The sequence below is a fragment of the Enoplosus armatus genome, chromosome 13 (genome assembly GCF_043641665.1).
Source record: "Enoplosus armatus isolate fEnoArm2 chromosome 13, fEnoArm2.hap1, whole genome shotgun sequence".
Taxonomy (NCBI): domain Eukaryota; kingdom Metazoa; phylum Chordata; class Actinopteri; order Centrarchiformes; family Enoplosidae; genus Enoplosus; species Enoplosus armatus.
The window spans coordinates 417501-436530 of NC_092192.1; the positions used below are offsets into that span (position 1 = coordinate 417501).

The following is a 19030-nucleotide window of genomic DNA, read 5'->3' on the forward strand; positions in this document are numbered from 1 at the left end:
AATCAAATCTCACAATCAGGCAGACTTGGAGTTGTTGGAAGGTGGACTTTTTCTCTTTTGAAGTAGCTATGCTAGCAGTTTCCCCCTACTTCTAGTCTTTGTGCTAAGCTAAGCTAAACTCCAACATCACTCACTCACAGTTTGATGTTTCCGCTTGCTAAGCCTTTAAAATCAAACACACCTTTCAGTTGTGTCCTTGTCTGTTTGCACTAACGCTGTCGCTCTCTCTGTTTCTTTAACACGCCCCCCCCCCCACCCCCCACCCCTCCACCTGGGCAGGGACAGGTAAACCACTCTACCTTTACCTCTTCACACCCAGAGCCACTCACAGTTACTCTCATCTTTACGGCCTCCTGTATATGTTAGGGTCATTTATTGATTTCACCTGCTGATCACATGATCATCGGTCCATCAGCTGGTCGGCCACAACAACATGACCAATCCACTGTGTGTGTGTGTGTGTGTGTGTGTGTGTGTGTGTATGGTGCGTTCAGGGACTTTGCCTTCGTGGCGGGTGATAAGGACAGCTGTGTGCTGAAGTGTCACGTGTTTCGCTGCGACGCTCCGGCCAAAGCCATCGCCACGGCGCTGCATGAGATGTGCTCCAAGGTCAGTGAGTCTACTGCTCTCCTTAAAGTAAGCTTAAATACTCTCCCAGGTGTAACCATCTTACTTCAGCGTGTTAGCATGCTAGAGGATCAGAGGATCACCAAAGTTATTACAGTTCATCCTGGGGGGAACACGAGTCACGCTGCTAATGTGGCTAAAAAGGAATGACGAGACATCCTGACTTCTAGCCCTTACTATATGTCAGGGTGGGTCATGGCTAAAAACACTGCATCCTACATAATGCAACTCGATAGTGTCTCTGTCTCTGACGGTCCCTGCTCCTTATGAGCCAGGACACTAGATGGCGTCGTCAGACAGGAATAGTTCCACAGTCATAAACGCTCCCAGCTTCTGAATTGTGTCATGTGCTCAGACCCCAGTTTACCTGAACCAACGGGCTCTGAGCCAAGAGCCACAGACAGGAAGTCAGACAAGACTGAGAGACGGACATGTTGTTGGTTTGAGTCTGAACATGAGATTTAATGACATGAAAAACATACAGCTGACTGATCTTTAACACTGTGTGTCTGCAGATGATGTCAGAGAAGATGCTGATGAGGCCATCTCGCTCTCTGACGATGGACAGCATCTCACCTGAAGACTTGCCCAGACAAGGTGACTCACCTGTTCTCTGACATCACCTGCTGCTCTCTGGTTGGTTCCCTGCTGATTCCTCATCATTTGTTGTGTTTCAGTGGAGTTTCTGGAGGCGATGCGGCAGCAGGTCCAGAAGTTTGAGGTCCAGTACATTGGTAACCTGCCCGTATCCAGAGCAATGGGTACGACAGAAACACACCTGTTACACCTGAACACATCAACATTCAGCTCTGTGTTTGGTCACTTCCTCAATATAAACACTGTAAACAAATGTAACTGTATGTTAATGAGTCCGTAATCTTTGTGTCATAGTGTTGAAACACACCTGATGTTACCATGGTAACCACCAGGTGTCACCAAATCAAGCAGTAATGAAATATAAAGGATAGGGCGTTTCTTGGAGACAAGGCCCAGGCCATGTGGGGCTGAAGTGGTCCCTGCTGTTCTTCCTGAATGTCATTTAATTTTACTGCATTGTATGAGTACTGCAAACATCACATTTTATCTGAAACGTAATGTTAAAGAGGATCTATCTGCTCGTGTCCAGCTCTCTATCTGTATTCTGGGACTCCACTAGAGCAGCTCTGCATGATCCACAGATCTAATAAGTCCTTCTTCATCTTATTGTGGCCCTTCATGCGGCCCCTCAGTTCACCCTCTGTCTGACACAAGCCGTCTGAGCTCCTGTGTCTTCAAGGCCCGCCTCCCTAAAAGCCCCCTTTCTTCTGATTGGCCTCTGCCTCAACTCTCTGATGGACAGAAAGCTTTAGAAAGTAACTGCTAACTGCTGCTAACTGTAGCTGCCGTTAGCTCAGTTAGCGCTGAGTACCAGGGGAGTGTTGGTGTTTACACCACCAGCACAGGAGCTTTGGACCGCCGGGAGGAGGAGGTTTTCAGTCCTGGCCTCCGAGAGTCAGATGGTTAGAGTCAGCTAACTAAGAGCATAGATATAGATATATATATGGGCGTGCTGTCACTGCTGTGCCCTGAGCAGATGACCATCCCTGAGGCTTATTACGTAACACGTCGCACGGAAGTAAGACACGACAAGCGAAGGGAGCGTTCAGAGCAGACTGAAGACTGAGCTTTCGGCTCACAGGGATTACTTTTACTTACGTTTTCCTCATTATTTGGCAACTTTTGTAACGTTTAATAGGAATATCCAAGACTGTAACTCTATGTGTATGACAGAAAATAAGGAAAAGAATAATAGTTCCTCTTTAAGACAACTGCTGGACAAAATGGACACCTGCTGGTGAGGATACTCCACAGGTTTGAGTATCCTAAATTGAAACACCATTTAGGGAATATCAGGTGTTTTGACCATCTCGCTGCAGAGTGCACCAGCAGCAGATATTGCAGGTATGTAGTTAGGGTTCTCAAATCTAGGGGCAGTACGTTCACTAGTGGGACTTTTCTTTATACCTTGTTACTACTGATGCTTAGCCAGCCCCGGCCACTCTACATCCACACACATGCAGCAGGTCCGGGGCTATTCATAACACATTGTGGCTGTAGGCTGAGACGCCCAGGCCTGACAACGCTGCTGGTAAAGGAAAATAACTTGAACATGTGCAGACTGTTGGTGTTTGAGTGGAGGTGTGTTTGTGCAGGTATGGAGGTGTTGAACAGAGCGATAGAAAGCATCATGAACTCTACAGACAGAGACGAGTGGGAGCCGACCGTCATCCATGTCACTGATAACGTCCTGTCTCTGTGGAAGGGGGAGGTACCATCAGTAATATCACACTCTGTTGATGCAGCAGGTTACAGGTGGTCACGGCTCACGCATTCACTGTGTTTCACCTGTCTGATTGGCTCCTGACAGGAAGGGGAGGAGCCCTTCTGGGAGTGTCAGGTACGCTTCCTCACCTTTCTGGGCGTCGGCCACGACAGCCATACCTTCGCTGTGATCGTAGATGGTGGCACGCAGCAATTCGAGTGTCATGTGTTCTGGTGTGAACCGGACGCAGGCAATCTCTCGGAGGCCGTCCAGGCTGCATGTATGGTGAGTAACAAACACCTGAGTGTGTTGTCCAATACAGTCAGTTCAGGTGCAAATTCAGGGTTTTACCCCAGATTTGGGCTTAATGTTTGGATAAATTCATAAATTCATACGGCTTCAAGAAATGTTTTAGTTGTCAAAGGCCTTTCAAGTTATTTGGTCAATTTAAAGTGTGCAGATAATTCATTACATCCCATTAATAATGCCTTTAAATACTGTGGTTACATCATGACTGACGGACTTGTTCAGTCAGGCCTGTGTTGTGCAGCTCCTCCTGTTCTCCACACTGATCTGTTGCCCTCTGCTGGTCGCAGATGTCTTTACTTTTTTCTAACGGTCCTTTTCTCTCCATCAGGTCCAGTATCAGAAGTGTCTGGTGGCTCAGACACCTCCTCCCAGGACCAAGTCATGGCGTGCGACCCCATCAAAGATCAAGCGGGCCAACTCCATGGACAGCGCCGCCTTCCCTCCTCTCACATCCCGTCACCATGGCAGCAGCAGCGGCACCATGATGATGCCAAGGATAACCAAGGGCAATGGCAGCAGCAGCAACGTGAGGAAGGGGATGATGGCGTTCTTTGAAACTTTCCGGAACAAACAGGCTGCCACCTCCTAATGACAGGGCCGGAACCATCAGAGACACGTGACAGCAGAGGCCGCTGATCCTCCAGGACTCAACGTGTTTGCCAAGACCACGATGGCGTCTCCAGACCAACATATGATTGGCCGAACTCTGTGTGCGCATGGTTCTGGTGGTCCAACTGGTGGATTCTGCCGCCTTCACATCACCAGCGACGCCCTGGAGACCACAGTCACCTCGCCTCCTGTTTATTGGACCAGAAATATACCTGTTTGGATTCACAATGTTTGTCTCACCTGTTGCTGCAACACCATTGGCTAGCTTAGCTTAGTGATGGCGTTGCTAGCTACCTGACTGCTGGTTGAACAACATGGTTTTAGGGCAGTTTTCTGTGTTAGCGGACCGAACAGGCTGTGAAGGATCAGGTCAGGAACAATTAACAACTAACAAGTCGCACATGAGTGGATCCAAGAAGACTGATCAGTGACACCCCGTTACCTGTCACAGTCAACACAGAGCCGCTTCACAGATATGTGGGGGATCATTTTACCCAAAACTAAAAGAGAAAACTGAAAATTAAAAGAAAAACTGGCATATAAACTATCATCATATTATACAACTCAGGATAATAATGAATTGTTCAAAAGAAAAAGAAGTTATTGAAATGACAAAAGGAGATTGTGAAATGTTCATTTGAGTTTATCCTTTAATCAGCAAATAACTTAAATAAATAATAAAATAATGAACCCTCTAACATGATACTCTGCCAACCCTTCACTGTCACACAACCGTGAACATCTGAACCCTGATGTCCCCTTACATGTCCCCTTCAATGTCTCCTTAAAAAGACTGAAATGTAGAGATAAGCTAGAGAACACTGGATGTCAGTGTCAGATATGTATCCTGTATGTATTCGCTTCAAGTAATATATTAAAGCTGCAGTAAGTGACTCCGACCACCAGAGGGCACAAATGGAAATGAGTCCTAAAATGCTGATGGAGCTTTAATTGATTTGACTGTTTCTTTCTCCATGTTTATGTTGCATGGCATGGCAGGTGGCAAGGTAAAAGGTTACCATGGTTACAGCTGTTCTCAAGCTCCATTACAACTCAACATGGCGTCTGCCAGAGTTTCTAATAAGGAGAGAATCAACAGACTGAATCATGTTTATTTAAACACAAAAGTACAACAAAGTATCAGGACCACTGTCATGTCTGTAAGAAGAAACCACATCATTCAAGTGCTTTAGATAAAATACATTAAATAAGACTTAATACCACAAAAGAAAAAGAGCTGATGTTGGATGTGTTTGATAAGGAGGCGTTCAGGATCCAAACAGCATTAAAGGTTCAAACAGTCCAACAGTATCTGACCTTGCTGCAGCAGTGAGTCGGTCAGTAAACACACCGCTAACCAATATACATTTATTTTTCTTTAGTAAGAAAGTTACAACAGTTTGACTCTTTGACTTGCAGTTTGCATGACAGCATGGAAGGTCATTGAAAATGAACTTTAAGGTTCTCATCATCAGGCGTGTAACATGTAAACACGTCTAATCGCTTCACGTTGTTGAATGTACAGTTGGAGGAGATGTTCACAAATGTATGTAACTTACTATAACATATATGATATAAACCGACAGCGACAGGCTGACTGTCCTGCTGCCTCCTGACTGACTGAAGCACCTGTAGATAGAAGCTTTAGTGTGTTTAATGTCCGTAGGAAATATCAGTGAGAGGTGTGAGTGTGTTAATACAACAACAGAAATATATTCGGTCCAAAGTGTCCCAGAAGTCTTAGAGGAGCCGTCGGTCTGCAGCCAGACGTGATGAAAACAGCAATAACACGTTTTATCTCTTCACGTCAGGATATGTTGGCACAAAAGAAACCAATGATGTCATGTACAAATGAACCAAAAATGTCAAATAAACAAATGAACATAATGTTGCTCCGTCATTGTTGTTGTTACTGGTTACACTGACTGTTGTCTGTTTCCTCTGAGCTGTTTACTTCAGTTCAAACTGGTTTCACTCCAAACACTGCAGGCTGTTTGATTTCTTCACCAGGTGACAGAAAAACACCTGGAGGTTTTCGGGGGGGGGGGGGGGGGGGTCAGAGGGTCCTGGATCTGACCGGAGGACCGTTACCATGGTTACATGGTTGGAAAAGTTACAACTCATTAATTTATGTAATTAAAATATAACTTATAACGTGATTACAGTAAATACATTTACACAACAACAACAACAACAACAGCAACAACAACAGCAGCAAGAGAGAGAGAGAGAGAGGCAGACAGAGAGAGGGACAGAGAGAGAGACAGACAGAGAAACAAAGAGAGAGACAGACAGCCTAATAAATTACATTAAAAACCTTCCAGAAATAAATAAATAACTTAGACGAGCACATCTCGATAGCTGAGTTCTCCCTCTGCCACAGAACAGAGAACCTTTTTAAAACCCCAGACCTGCTGGAACGAGTCCAGGTCACCTGCTGCCTTATAGAAGCTGAAATCAACCAGGACTCTGGACTTGATCATCTTCACACAGACAGGAACAACATCAACGATCAACCCGTCCTCCACCGTCCTCCTCCGGCTCACATACACCGCCATCTTGTTTGTTAAAAACCTCTCCACATCTGGTAAAAACAGTTTGTAAAAACAGAAACAGTGCAGAAAGACGGTGACACTCATAAAAACAGTGAAAGACAGTCTCTCTTTGGTCACAAAATGGACATTTGTCCTCTACAGATGGATTGATGACCGACACAAAGGAGTTCACTGCTAAAATTCCATGAAGGATCCTCCACTGCAAGTCAGCATGTTTTTTAGACAGTGGAGGTTTGTACAAAGACCTCCATGAAGGTCTTGATCTGGGATCCAGACCCAGGTAACTCCTCCATGGAGTGTCAGTCCGTCCGTTTAATTTGTCTCTGTTCAAAGTTTTTACCATTAGTTTGTAAAAGGTTTTCCCTGAGGCCCCCTCCAGGGAGGCAGGATTTACAGGCTCCATCAGAGGTCCGCTACAGTTTTTATAATCGGGGGCCAGGCAGATGGCAGGATACGGATCCTCTCTGTTTGGAGCGACTGTACCGTTGATAAAAGAGTTTAAAAGTAGGCACTCTTGTCCTGTCAGTTTGCGTCTCCAGTGCTCCAGCAGCTGCTCGGTGACTCGGACGGACCTCAACCCCAACCGAGCGGCCAGCCTAGCGGGGTCCTCCAGCCGAGGCCCAGACAGCTCCACTACCTGTCCCAGCATGGAGACCTGGAGTCTGCAGCAGTCTGGACAGTGTGGCTCCTCCACAGCTGGGACAATCCAGCCAAGTGCCCAACAGGACGGGTTCCTGTAGGAGCCAGTACAGGGAACCTGCCTTCTCCTGTCTCTCTTTCTTCAGCAGGTTCCACACCCTAAAAACACTCTTATAAAAACCCGGCAGGGACAATGTGCTCATCTCAGTTGTATCCATTAAAAACAAGTTAAAATCTAGACCCAGGTTGTTAAAACGTTTCAGGATGCAACAGGATAAAGGTCTCCACAGTGTCCTCTGGTCCAGTAAGCATCCTTTGTAAGAATTGTAGGCGGAAAGCAGCGCCCCTGCTGGCTAGATGGACCAGGCCCTGCCCCCCCTCCTCCTTAGGAAGGAAGAGGACACTCTGTGGGACCCAGTGCATCCTGTCCCAAAAAAAATCAATTAAAACCCTCTGTATCTGAGCCAGGAGAGAAACTGGAGGATCGACGCAGGCCAACCGGTGCCACAGGGCAGATGAAACGAGGTTGTTTAAAATCAAGGTACGGCCTCTGTAGGACATCTTTGGTAAAAGCCACTTCCACTTTGAGAGCCGCCCTTTCACCTTTTCAAGGACATCGTCCCAGTTCTTCCTTGTGAAGGCCTCATCGCCGAGGAAAACTCCCAGGTATTTCAGCCCTCCCTTCCTCCAGACTAAAGCACCAGGGAGGCACACAGTAAGTCTGGTCGCGGTGGATGATGGACGCCATCACCTCTCTTAGCCTCAAGGCCAGAGCTTTGGACAGGATTTTATAATCCGTGCACAGCAGAGAGACTGGCCTCCAGTTCTTGAGGTCCTGCAGGTCTCCCTTCTTGGGCAGCAGAGTGATGACGGCCCTCCTGCAGCTCAGAGGTAGCCTCCCTCTCTGGAGACTGTCTGTCAGGACCTCGAGCAGGTCTTCTCCTATTTCAGACCAAAAGGACTTATAGAAGTCCACAGGAAGGCCGTCCATCCCCGGAGCTCTGCCGCTCTGCAAACTCGCCATGGCTGTGAACAGCTCCTGCAGAGTTATGTCTGCCTCCAGGTGACGGTTTGCTTCTGTACTTACCTGAGGGAGACCATTGAGGAAACTGCTGTGCACATCTGGATTATGTGACCATTCACTCTTAAAGAGGTCTCTGTAGAAACCGGCAGCAAACTTCCTGATCTCAGACGAGTCTGAGATCTCCGAGCCGCTACCCGATCGTAAAGCATGAATGATCTTCCTTTGTCCATTTTTCTGCTCCAGCCCAAAGAAGAACTGAGAGGGGGCGTCCATCTGTGAGATGTTCAGGAAACGAGACCTGACCAGAGCTCCCTGTGCCGTAACGCCCAGCATGCTGGCTATGGCCGATTCTTTGGACTTGAGGGAGTCTAAAAGCCCTCGATCTCCTGTAGACTCTGCTAAAGTCTGCAGTGCTACTACCTCCGTCTCCAGATCCTTCATAGACCGGGTTATGTCTTTAGTGACATTGCGAGTGAACTGCTGGCAAAGTTGTTTAATTTGCACTTTGCCAAAATCCCACCACTGCTGAATACAACGAAAAGCAGGTTTGCTCTCTCTGTGGGAACACCAAAACAATTTAAAAGCAGTTTTAAAAACCTGGTCATTTAAAAGAGCCGTGTTAAAATGCCAATAGGCGCTATTTAAACGAACATTTTTTATAAAAACAGAGCAGGAGACAAGACAGTGATCAGAAAAGCCCACAGGCTGAATGTGACTTCTCTTAAAGATGTTCACATGGTGATTAAAACAATAGAGGCGGTCCAGTCTGGCCAGAGATAAAACATTTCCTCTTGAGTGACTCCAGGTGTACTGCCTGTTATTCCTGTTAAAACCCCTCCACACATCAGACAGCTCATGTGTCTCAATGAGCTGCCTGATCCTGCAGGACGAGGCAGGATGAGGCTCAGGATGATTCCTGTCCAGGTTCGGATTTTCTGTGCAATTAAAATCACCCCCTAAAAACAGAAAATCATCGATGCTACAAGCTCTGACGGTATCAGATAAAATGTTTAAAAATGCCACCCTGTCCACCCCATTGGTGGGCGCGTAGACATTTAAAAACACTAACTTTACCTTTTCAAAAAGAGCTTTAACTCTCAATAAAACACCTGGAATAATTTCTTCCACTTCGTAGGAAACGGGTAAAAAACTTCTGGCAAATAAAATCCCCACTCCTCCACTGCAGCTGGACTTGTGGCTTAAAATGACACCCCCATTAAAAGCCCTCCTCCAGTCACTCTCATTGTCTTTGGTGCTGTGGGTTTCCTGTACAAACATCACGTCCACTTTCTTTAACTCCATTAGTTTAAAAAGAGCAGCTCTCTTAAGATCAGCCCTGGCTCCATTCAGGTTTAAAATGCTGATGTTAAAATCACACATGGAGATAAAAGAGACGACAGTGATGAGACCAGTCAGTAAAACAGAGAGGCTCAACATCTTTTTAAGAAACATCTTCATCAGTATTGATTTGTGGTTTCACTCTCACCATCAGTTTTTTCAGGCAATATATTTCCTGATCTGTGAGCAGCACCTCACCACATGTTCCTGACTTTCTGGTCAGAGGCCTGGCTGACTTCACGAACAGTCCGAGATCTGAGAAGTGATCTCCGACTATCGGCAGCCGGGCTCCTTTAGTTCGCTCCAGAAAAGCCTGGATGTCAGCAGGAGAGTAAAGAGTCTGTGGATCATCCTGAGTCAGAGAGAAGTCGCTCTCTGACTCCACCGACACTTTCTTTGCTTTAATACTTTCCTGCACAGAGTCAGCGCTTTTCCTTTGCCTGGGGGGCCGCGGGCGGGTCCCCGCCCGCAGCAGCGGCAGAAACGGGCCGCTGTGCTTCAGCCTTCTCCGGACAGGAGCGGACTAAGTGTCCCTCTGCTCCGCATCTGAAACACTTCATCGATTCCGATGAAGCAAACACCAAATAACTAAACCCCTCCACCTTGAAATGAACAGACAGGTTCAGGTCGTGTGCGGTGTCCTTCAGGACCATGAACACCTGCCTCCTGTGACACACCACATGCTTCAGTTTGGGTGATTTGCAGCCCAGAGAAACCATTTTTATTTGGGAAACCAGCTGTCCATATCGGGACAGCTCTTTTGCCAAAACTTCATTCTTGATGAATGGTGGGGGGGGGGCATTAGAAATAGTGACTTTAGTGGCCGGGCTAACGAGGGGGAGAACGGGAGTAAAGGTGTCTTGAATGACTACACCTTTCTCAACCACCTCGCTAACCTTAGCCGTGCTGTCCAGAAACAGAACAATGGCCCCGTTCATACGGGAGGCAGACTTCACGCTGCCACAACCCACCACGCTCCCCACCGCCATCCCCGCCTCCTCCACGGAGCACCGCACCGCCGGGATGAGTTTGATGGCATGACGCCGAGTCAGCTTCTCAAACTCGGCCGCAGCAGCCTCCGCCACCGGCATGGTGCTAAACAAAGCACACCCCACCAACCCTACACCTACACCTACACCACCCCTCTAACACACACCGCTAAACAAAGACACGATCAACAACACAGAAACATAAACACAGAAACCCAAAGAAAAGAAAAAGTTAGAAAAACTCACTCACACTGAATCAACTCTGCGATACCACGCTCTCAGAGAGACAGACAGAGAGAGAGACAGACAGAGAGAGAGACAGAGAGAGACAGAGACAGAGACAGAGAGAGAGAGAGAGAGGGAGAGAGACAGAGAGAGAGAGAGAGAGAGGGAGAGAGACAGAGAGAGAGACAGACAGAGAGAGAGACAGAGAGAGACAGAGACAGAGAGGGAGAGAGACAGAGAGGGAGACAGAGAGAGACAGAGACAGAGAGGGAGAGAGACAGAGAGGGAGAGGGAGAGAGACAGAGACAGACAGAGAGAGAGACAGACAGAGAGAGACAGAGAGAGAGAGAGACAGAGACAGAGACAGAGAGGGAGAGAGAGAGAGGGAGAGAGAGAGAGAGAGAGAGAGACAGAGACAGAGAGACAGAGAGAGCGAGAGAGAATGAAGAAGAGAAGAAGGAGGAGGAGGAGGAGGAGGAAGGTCAGCTCAAGTGTTGGGAGGCGTCCCTCTGACCTCACCCTGTCCTCGTGCCGCTGCCAGCTGCTTCCTCGCGCACAATCCATCCATCAATCGCTCAAGTAGTCAATCAACCGGAGAGAGAGACGGAGAACCGGGCGGGGAGGAAGTTTACACTTTGAATATCGTCCTGAAGTGGAAGGTAAGTTCAGATTCTGTTACACACTCCAGACTCCACTGGAAAAACCAGCAGTTTAAATCCTAAAGTATTTTATTGAAAGTGAAGTTAAACCGCTCACGTATCATCATCTACGTTATGCGTGTTGCTATGTTTCAGATGGTTCAACATGTAGCAGCTGTTTCAAATAAATTCCTTTGAACTGGCCGAATTAAGGAGTGGATCATTTGAATTCAAAAATATCACAAGTGTTATTCCTTCAGTGGGTGAGCTTTACTGGTGCGCCAGAAAACTGCAACACTTATGAACGGAGTCTGGCATTACGCGGCGAACGGAACATTACTGTACTAACTATGCACTTGACTTGAGTCACATTTTAGTATTGTAAACATGGAGGCTACTTTAATTCCCCATATTCAGATTAAAGTGGAATCAGTAACTTGAAACAGTTGAATTTGATCCTTAACTGAATAAAATGAAGCTGTAAATGTTTAAGTTTAAGTTTAATTTGAGGTTTATTGAAGTGAACTGTCCCTTCATCCTGCACATCAAGGGACACTGTGGCCTGAATTGAATGTTTGAGTTTGTAAGTGAGTTTATAATTAATTTTGTGGGATTATGGGATGATTTTAAAGATGTTTAATACGCGCCTTTATGTTCAAACGGTCACACGTTCAAAACTCCATTGAAAAAACGAACATTTTAAACATTCTTTCCGTAAAAAGAACCGTCACACCTCTTGTATTCATCCCAGAATAATTTATTGATTAAAACACGTTGAAGCTTTTTAATGGATGTTTGTGTTTATGATAATGTTATACAGAGAATGTATAGATAATGTTGTATATTTGTTTGTCTGCACGTTGTTCTGTGTGTGTACATGTATGTGTTAAATGATGACAGACACGTGACATCTTACTGTTGCTGGGAGCAGACGGTTGAAGCAGACTGGTTGAACTGGAAACATGTTTACTGGGTGATTTTCTCAAAACAAACAAAACGTCTGTTTAACAGAAAAAAGTCGAGTCAACAATAAAACGGAGAGATGTCTGTCTGTTTCTATACTGTTGTTGCCATGGAAACCCGTATATTAGATTACAGTTGGTATGCAGGCAGCTGACCAGACATTAGGGTCCCTGAGAGGAGATTGTTCATGAGTTCACGTAACTGGAAGGTTCAGTTCAACAGTCTGAAATAAAAAAAATGTATTTTCATTATCGATTAATCTGCTTATTATTCGACTATATCGATTTGATTAATTTGACTATTTGATAAAACAACAGGTTGTTGAGTCAGGAGCGGCACATGCTGCCCCCTATAGACAGCTGCTCTACAGCACATTTATTGATGAGCTCCAGCGTGATAGCATCTAGCACTAGCATCTTTTTTATGTCAAAATGAAACATATGGGCGCCTACAGGGAGGACAGCTCAAATCTGTGGGGACTCGTCTTCCTCGTAAGTCATGAAATGTTTGGGTGAAGACTCGTTTGAGGATTAGAGTCTCCAGGAAATGAATGTTCGTCAATGTTATGTCCTCTGAAGGGATGGAAACACGGCCGCGTGTGTGTGTGAGCTCTGCACGGTGACACTGTGATATTAGGTTTGTCCTGATGGTGGAGCTACAGGAGACAACAGTCAGCTGTTCTGGAGGTTTTTATTGTATCACAGCTGTTCACTGTAGTTTTTATCAAATGTTACTCAAACAGGAGTAAATACTGTTATAATGACAAAGTATTCAGGCCATCGTGGGAAGGAAGAGAAAAACTGTTGTAATGTGGTCAGAATAACATAATATTTTCATGAAAAAGTTGTAATAGTATGATTTAAAATTGGTTTTAAAATGTGGACATTAAAGTCATTTTACAAGAAAAAGATGTAATATTTGGTGTCACGTTGTAATTTTGCCAATCAATGTAATAATATTTAATATTATAATAATAAAGTAAAAGTTGGAACATTTTAAGTCAGAATTTTACCAACTGAAGACAGAAACCTTTAAAAACAGATACACAGCTCTGGAAAAAATGAAGAGAAGTTTTTCTTAACAACATTTGACCGTGCCAAAACAGTTGAAAAGAAAAGTTTTGAGTGAGGAAAAGAAGGGTTCAGTTCTGGCTTTACTGGCAGGAGGATTCAGTGAGCGTCAGGTTGCTTCCATCCTTAGAATTCAAAGACGGCGGAACAAGTTCAAGCAGCAGACATCAGGGACAACAAGGACTCTCCACTGACCGGGACGACCACCAACTCATTCGTATGTCCCTCAACAACCGTAGGAAGACATCAAGTGACCCACAACAAGAATGGCAAATGGCAGCTGGGGTGAAGTGCACAGGGACAGGGCTGAAGTAGTGCAGAGTTAGAAAAAACCCCCGTCATCTCTGAGAAGAGCCAGAAGGATCGGACCGTAGAGGACTGGAGTAAGGTCGTCTTCTCTGGCGAGTCCAATGTTCAGCTTTGTCCAACACCTGGTGGTCTGATGGTTAGACGGAGACCCGGAGAGGCCGACAAGCCACCGTGTCTCGCACCCACTGTGAAATTTGGTGGAGGATCGGTGATGATCTGGGGGTGCTTCAGCAAGGCTGGAATCAGGCAGATTTGTCAGGTCAATCAAGATGTGGATGGAGGACCACCAGATCAAGACCCTGTCATGGCCAACCCAATCTCCAACAAAATGTTCAATTTACTCAAACACATAAATGTATAAATAGTAAAACAAGAGAAACTGTTTTGCAGTGGTCTCTTCATTTTTTCCAGAGCTGTATATTTCATTTTACAGGACTTTAGTCATGGTGACATCTCTGCTTTCCTCTCTCAGATTCATCCATCATCCATCATCCCTCCGTCCACATGAGTGACCAGCCCCCCCCGTACATCCCCCACCCCCCCAGCCGCCCCTCTGCTCCCGGCTTCCCTTCAGGTTCGTCATGTTGTTGAAATCACAGGATTTTCATTAATGTTGTGTTATAATATAACACAATTATACGTGTTTTCTAAAGCAACACTTCCATTCAGTCAAACTCTAATAATAATAATAATAATAACAAATTATTGGAGGTTATTGACATTATTTGTCCAAATGTTCAGATTTGGGAAACAGTGTAGGTCATGTCAGGCTGTTACCATGGAAACGGTCAGTTGTACTGTGTTGATCTGATCATGTGACCTCATGTCTCTCTGCAGCTTTCAGCTCTCAGCCTGCGGCCTTCCCCGGCTCACCATACCAGGTACCCAGCATGCACTGCTGCAGCGTCAGCAACTTCCTGTCCGACAGGAAACATGAAACACATCAGGCTAACATTTGAAACAGAAGCGTGAAACAAAATCATGTCGGGATTTTATTGTTTCAATGTATTTTGTCAGAAGATGATGATGATGATGAGGAGGAAGAGGAGGAGGAGGAGGAGGAGGATGATGAGGAAGATGAGGAGGAGGAGGAGGAGGAGGATGATGAGGAAGAAGAGGAGGATGATGAGGAAGATGATGATGAGGAGGAGGAGGAGGATGAGGAAGATGAGGAAGATGAGGAGGAGGAGGATGATGATGATGATGAGGAAGAGGAGGAGGAGGATGAGGAAGATGATGAGGAGGAGGAGGATGAGGAGGAGGAGGATGATGATGAGGAAGAAGTGGAGGATGATGAGGAAGATGATGATGAGGAGGAGGAGGAGGAGGATGATGATGATGAGGAAGAGGAGGAGGAGGATGAGGAAGATGATGAGGAGGAGGATGATGATGATGATGTTGATGATGATGATGAGGAGGAGGATGAGGAGGAGGATGATGATGATGATGTTGATGATGATGATGAGGAGGAGGATGAGGAGGAGGATGATGATGATGATGTTGATGATGATGATGAGGAGGAGGATGAGGAGGAGGATGAGGAGCTGACTCATTCTGCCTTTAAACAAAGTTCTTTATGTAACTGTGATGCTGAGAGCAGCAACAAGAAAGCATGTCGACATTCACACGCCTGTGTCCTCAGTGTCCTCGGGTCCTCAGTGTCCCCATGTCCTCAGTGTCCTCAGGTCCTCAGTGTCCTCGGGTCCTCAGTGTCCTCAGTGTCCTCGGGTCCTCGTGTCCTCAGTGTCCTCGTGTCCTCAGTGTCCTCAGTGTCCTCGGGTCCTCAGGTCCTCAGGTCCTCAGTGTCCTCGTGTCCTCAGTGTCCTCGGGTCCTCAGTGTCCTCGTGTCCTCAGTGTCCTCGGGTCCTCAGTGTCCTCAGTGTCCTCGTGTCCTCGGGTCCTCAGGTCCTCAGGTCCTCAGTGTCTTCGTGTCCTTGGGTCCTCAGTGTCCTCAGTGTCCTCGGGTCCTCAGTGTCCTCGGGTCCTCAGTGTCCTCGTGTCCTCAGTGTCCTTGGGTCCTCAGTGTCCTCGTGTCCTCGGGTCCTCAGTGTCCTCAGTGTCCTCAGTGTCCTCGGGTCCTCAGTGTCCTCGTGTCCTCAGTGTCCTCAGTGTCCTCGGGTCCTCAGTGTCCTCGTGTCCTCAGTGTCCTCAGTGTCCTCGGTTCCTCAGGTCCTCAGTGTCCTCGTGTCCTCAGTGTCCTCAGGTCCGCAGTCCTGAATGTCAGATTTAATACTTTGTTGTCCCTTCAGGTTTTCACACTGAAGCTGCTTGTTAATTAAAGCTTTAATTTAATGAATCGTTACTATGACAACCACATCTGTCTCCTCTCCAGACCTTCCCCCAGACCTACACAGGTGGGGGAGACCACTCTTACTACCAGGGACCACCGGGGCCACCGGAGCCCTATCAGACTCAGCCCGGGTACCACGGGTACCAGAGTGGGCCCCCCGGGACCTCCCACCCCTGGGACGGGCCAAAGATGTATGGAGAGCCACCAAAACACACAGGTAGGTGAAAGGTTAGAGGAAGCTAACTGTAAGCTAACTGCTGTCTTTTTAATCTGATATCTGAGGTGTTACCAGTAAAACAACAACAACATGCCCCCCCCCCCCCCCCCTCTCAGTGTTCGTGGTCGAACAGAATCGTGGCGACAGTGGCGACGCTGAAGAGTCGTGTCTGGCGGCGTGTTCAGCTGCTCTGTGCTGCTGCTGCCTCTGGGACATGTTGAGCCACCAAGACCTCTGCTGACCTCTGACCTCTGACCTTCACCACCACTTCTTTCCCATCATGCAGCGGGGCCACCATCACGACAGCAACTGCTGCTGGGAAACTAATTATTGGAATGAAATGATCCAAAAATAAGGGTTGGGGTTTTCATTTGGAATAAAAACCTGCTTTTTGATGTTAATTTAAACTGGAGCGTCATTAAAGGTTCAGCTCTCTGATTGGACCGTGTGCAGATTTGAACTGTAACCAGGGACGGATTATGAGACAACGGGCCCCTGAGCACAGACAAGTAGAAGGCCCCCCACCCTTCCTACAGAGGATCAAGACCCCCACGTTGGTTGTTTACTTCCTGTCAGTCGTCCCTCCATCTAACTGGCTCCTGTGTTTTAATGTTCCTTCACTGTTCTGAAGCCGAGGTCAATATAAAGCTTCATTTATATGATGAAGAGTTGGTGCATCACCTTCATCATCACCTCTGATCCTGCGACACTTCTTTTTCTGGCAATAAGAGAAATAAAAATATAAAATAAGACTTTTGATTCCGTATTGTTTCTGTGTGTTTGTCTCTGAGGGGAGTTGTGTGATAATAATCTCTGACTTTGAATACATATAAATAAAATATAATAACATCTGTCACTCAGTTCTACTGTTATCTAAATAATTAAAGGACTGAGGCACAAATATATCTCCATATGAAACGTCACACTGTTATATGAAAAATATAAAACTGCTAGTGCTTCTGCAGCAATAAGATTCATCAGAATGAGCTCATTCACAGCCAATCAGTGTGCAGTGATCATGTAGTGATCCATGAATCCACTGAATAAGATGAAGAAGACCCGGAACCGGGGCCTCTGACTGAAGAGAGACACAGACCTGTCGAGACTATCAAGTATTACAACAACCAGCAGTCTAAACTTGTGTTTAAAACAGGAAATGAAGAACTTTATTCATATAGTAATTATTGACCCCAGATATAATCATCACATCATGGCGTGCTCTGATCTCTACATGCTTCGGTGACTCGTGGAGCATCGCCTGTCAGCTGATGAGAGTCCTCATTTGGACAAACAGTCTCTTGTGTTGCGATCAACTCGTGGAGTTCCTCACCTGCAGAACCCAAACTGGGTCCTGACTGGGATCCTTTTGAACTCGACCTGAAACAGGTTTTGAAGAGGGCTCAGTCCTGAAGACAGAATGATCTGGTGCTTTCCTTCTTTTTCTTGTACTTGTACTCTTGTTCTGAGTTTTGTGTCTTTAATGAGCGTACCTGTAATTGTGTTTATAAACAAACACTTAATAACCACTAATATTAATATTTAGTTATTTGTGAATTAATAATGCCAGCAGATCAAAGAAATGTAAAAAATTCCAATAAGAGAATAAAAATGAAGAATGATGTGGGAGGAGCCGCTGAGTTTGGCACCGCCCACATGTGTGACCAGCTGTGTCACTTTACATGTCAACCATTTCTAATGGACTAAATAGTTTAATACTATAAACCACTTAATACTTAAGACTTCACGCTGTATCTCTGCCTCCCCTTCAGCTCTCTGGCCCCCCCTGTAACTCCGCCTGCTCCTGTGATGTTCATGTAACTGAATGAGTCTGTGTAGTTTAAACTCGTGTGAGCATCCTTCTGGTTCTGGATCCCAAAGTTCCTGTGACTTCAGCGATATTCAAGAGTACTGATGAAACACAAATTATTTTATTTTATTTAATCAATTCACTTAAAATATGAATTACAACACTTCAAACTCATTTATTCTTTTATCAAAAGGAACACACTGACATTTAGTGAAATCTTCTTCTCTGTCTTCTCAGATGGATGTCAGTTTCATCTCCAGCACAGGGATCCACAACATGTTTAGCCTAGCTTAGCACAAAGACTGGAAGCAGGGGGGAACTGCTAGCCTAGCTCCAAGTCTGTCTGGTTTACATGTTTTTCAATCCATCCTGTCGTCAGTTGACAGTAGAGTCATCAATATAACACAGAACAACATATCTACTAAAGAAGCTTCAGGTAACACACACACACACAGCTGCAGGTGATATTTAGGATTCAGTGTGACGTTTGATAGATTTCCACAATAAATACAGAGTATAAAAACACTGTTCACACCAACCAGCAGCTGCAGGTCCTCGAACGTCCACTAGATGCTGCTGTGATCAAACTCTGGCTGAACTGAAGTGACTGTGAAAACCTCCAACTTCTCTCTACAAACACAGTCAGTACAGTTTTTACACAAGTTCAGCTCTCAGCAGATAATGCCACTTCCTGTAATGTGAGAAGATTTTCAAAATAAATGTTCTGTCAGTGAGAAATTTAGGCTTTGACAAGGTAGAGGTCTTCACGGGTCCACTTGGTACTCAGTATCTAGACAGAGCCAAATCCAATTTGCAGATACAAGTTACATAACATTAACCAGCAAGCTAATTTTAGCCAATCAATTCATTGTGTAGTTAGCTCACTTGCTAACAAGCAATGAATGTTTGGTGATTTTAAAACAGTTTTTAACCACCAAAATACAATTTTTACATGACAATAAATAAACATATAATAGAGTAATGTTTATAATTACCTTTCCACATAAGTTAACATTGCATTTCTCAAATTTGGTTTACTTTTATACTCAGTTTAAATAACTTAGGTTTGGGTCCCAAATTATCTTGACAAATTTAAATTTTAGGAACTTATTTTAAGGA

General features: G+C 45.6%; 2 protein-coding genes across 2 annotated transcripts in view; both read left to right on the plus strand.

Moving 5' to 3' along the window:
* Positions 1–3827, plus strand: part of apbb3 (amyloid beta (A4) precursor protein-binding, family B, member 3) — an 11155-nt gene extending 7328 nt beyond the window's left edge. The window contains exons 7-13 of the mRNA XM_070917853.1: positions 280–285; positions 495–609; positions 1143–1224; positions 1305–1388; positions 2820–2935; positions 3035–3214; positions 3567–3827. Of these exons, the coding sequence (XP_070773954.1) occupies positions 280–285; positions 495–609; positions 1143–1224; positions 1305–1388; positions 2820–2935; positions 3035–3214; positions 3567–3827 (844 nt within the window). The remainder of the gene's footprint in view (positions 1–279; positions 286–494; positions 610–1142; positions 1225–1304; positions 1389–2819; positions 2936–3034; positions 3215–3566) is intronic.
* A 10274-nt stretch (positions 3828–14101) lies between these two features.
* LOC139295222 (cysteine-rich and transmembrane domain-containing protein 1-like) lies at positions 14102–16586 on the plus strand. The gene is made up of 4 exons (XM_070917362.1): positions 14102–14171; positions 14435–14478; positions 15930–16104; positions 16221–16586. Exons 1-4 carry the CDS (start codon positions 14102–14104, stop codon positions 16343–16345), a joined length of 414 nt encoding a protein of 137 aa, XP_070773463.1. The 3' UTR covers positions 16346–16586.
* Positions 16587–19030: the final 2444 nt, after the last annotated feature.

What these genes read in the sequence shown, in the direction of transcription:
- LOC139295222 (XM_070917362.1), top strand. Translation starts at nt 14,102, where the DNA reads ATGAGTGACCAGCCCCCCCCGTACATCCCCCACCCCCCCAGCCGCCCC. An exon ending in TCCCCGGCTCACCATACCAG is followed by an intron (nt 14,479 to 15,929) that starts GTACCCAGCATG and finishes TCTCCTCTCCAG; the next exon opens with ACCTTCCCCCAGACCTACAC. An exon ending in AGAGCCACCAAAACACACAG is followed by an intron (nt 16,105 to 16,220) that starts GTAGGTGAAAGG and finishes CCCCCCTCTCAG; the next exon opens with TGTTCGTGGTCGAACAGAAT.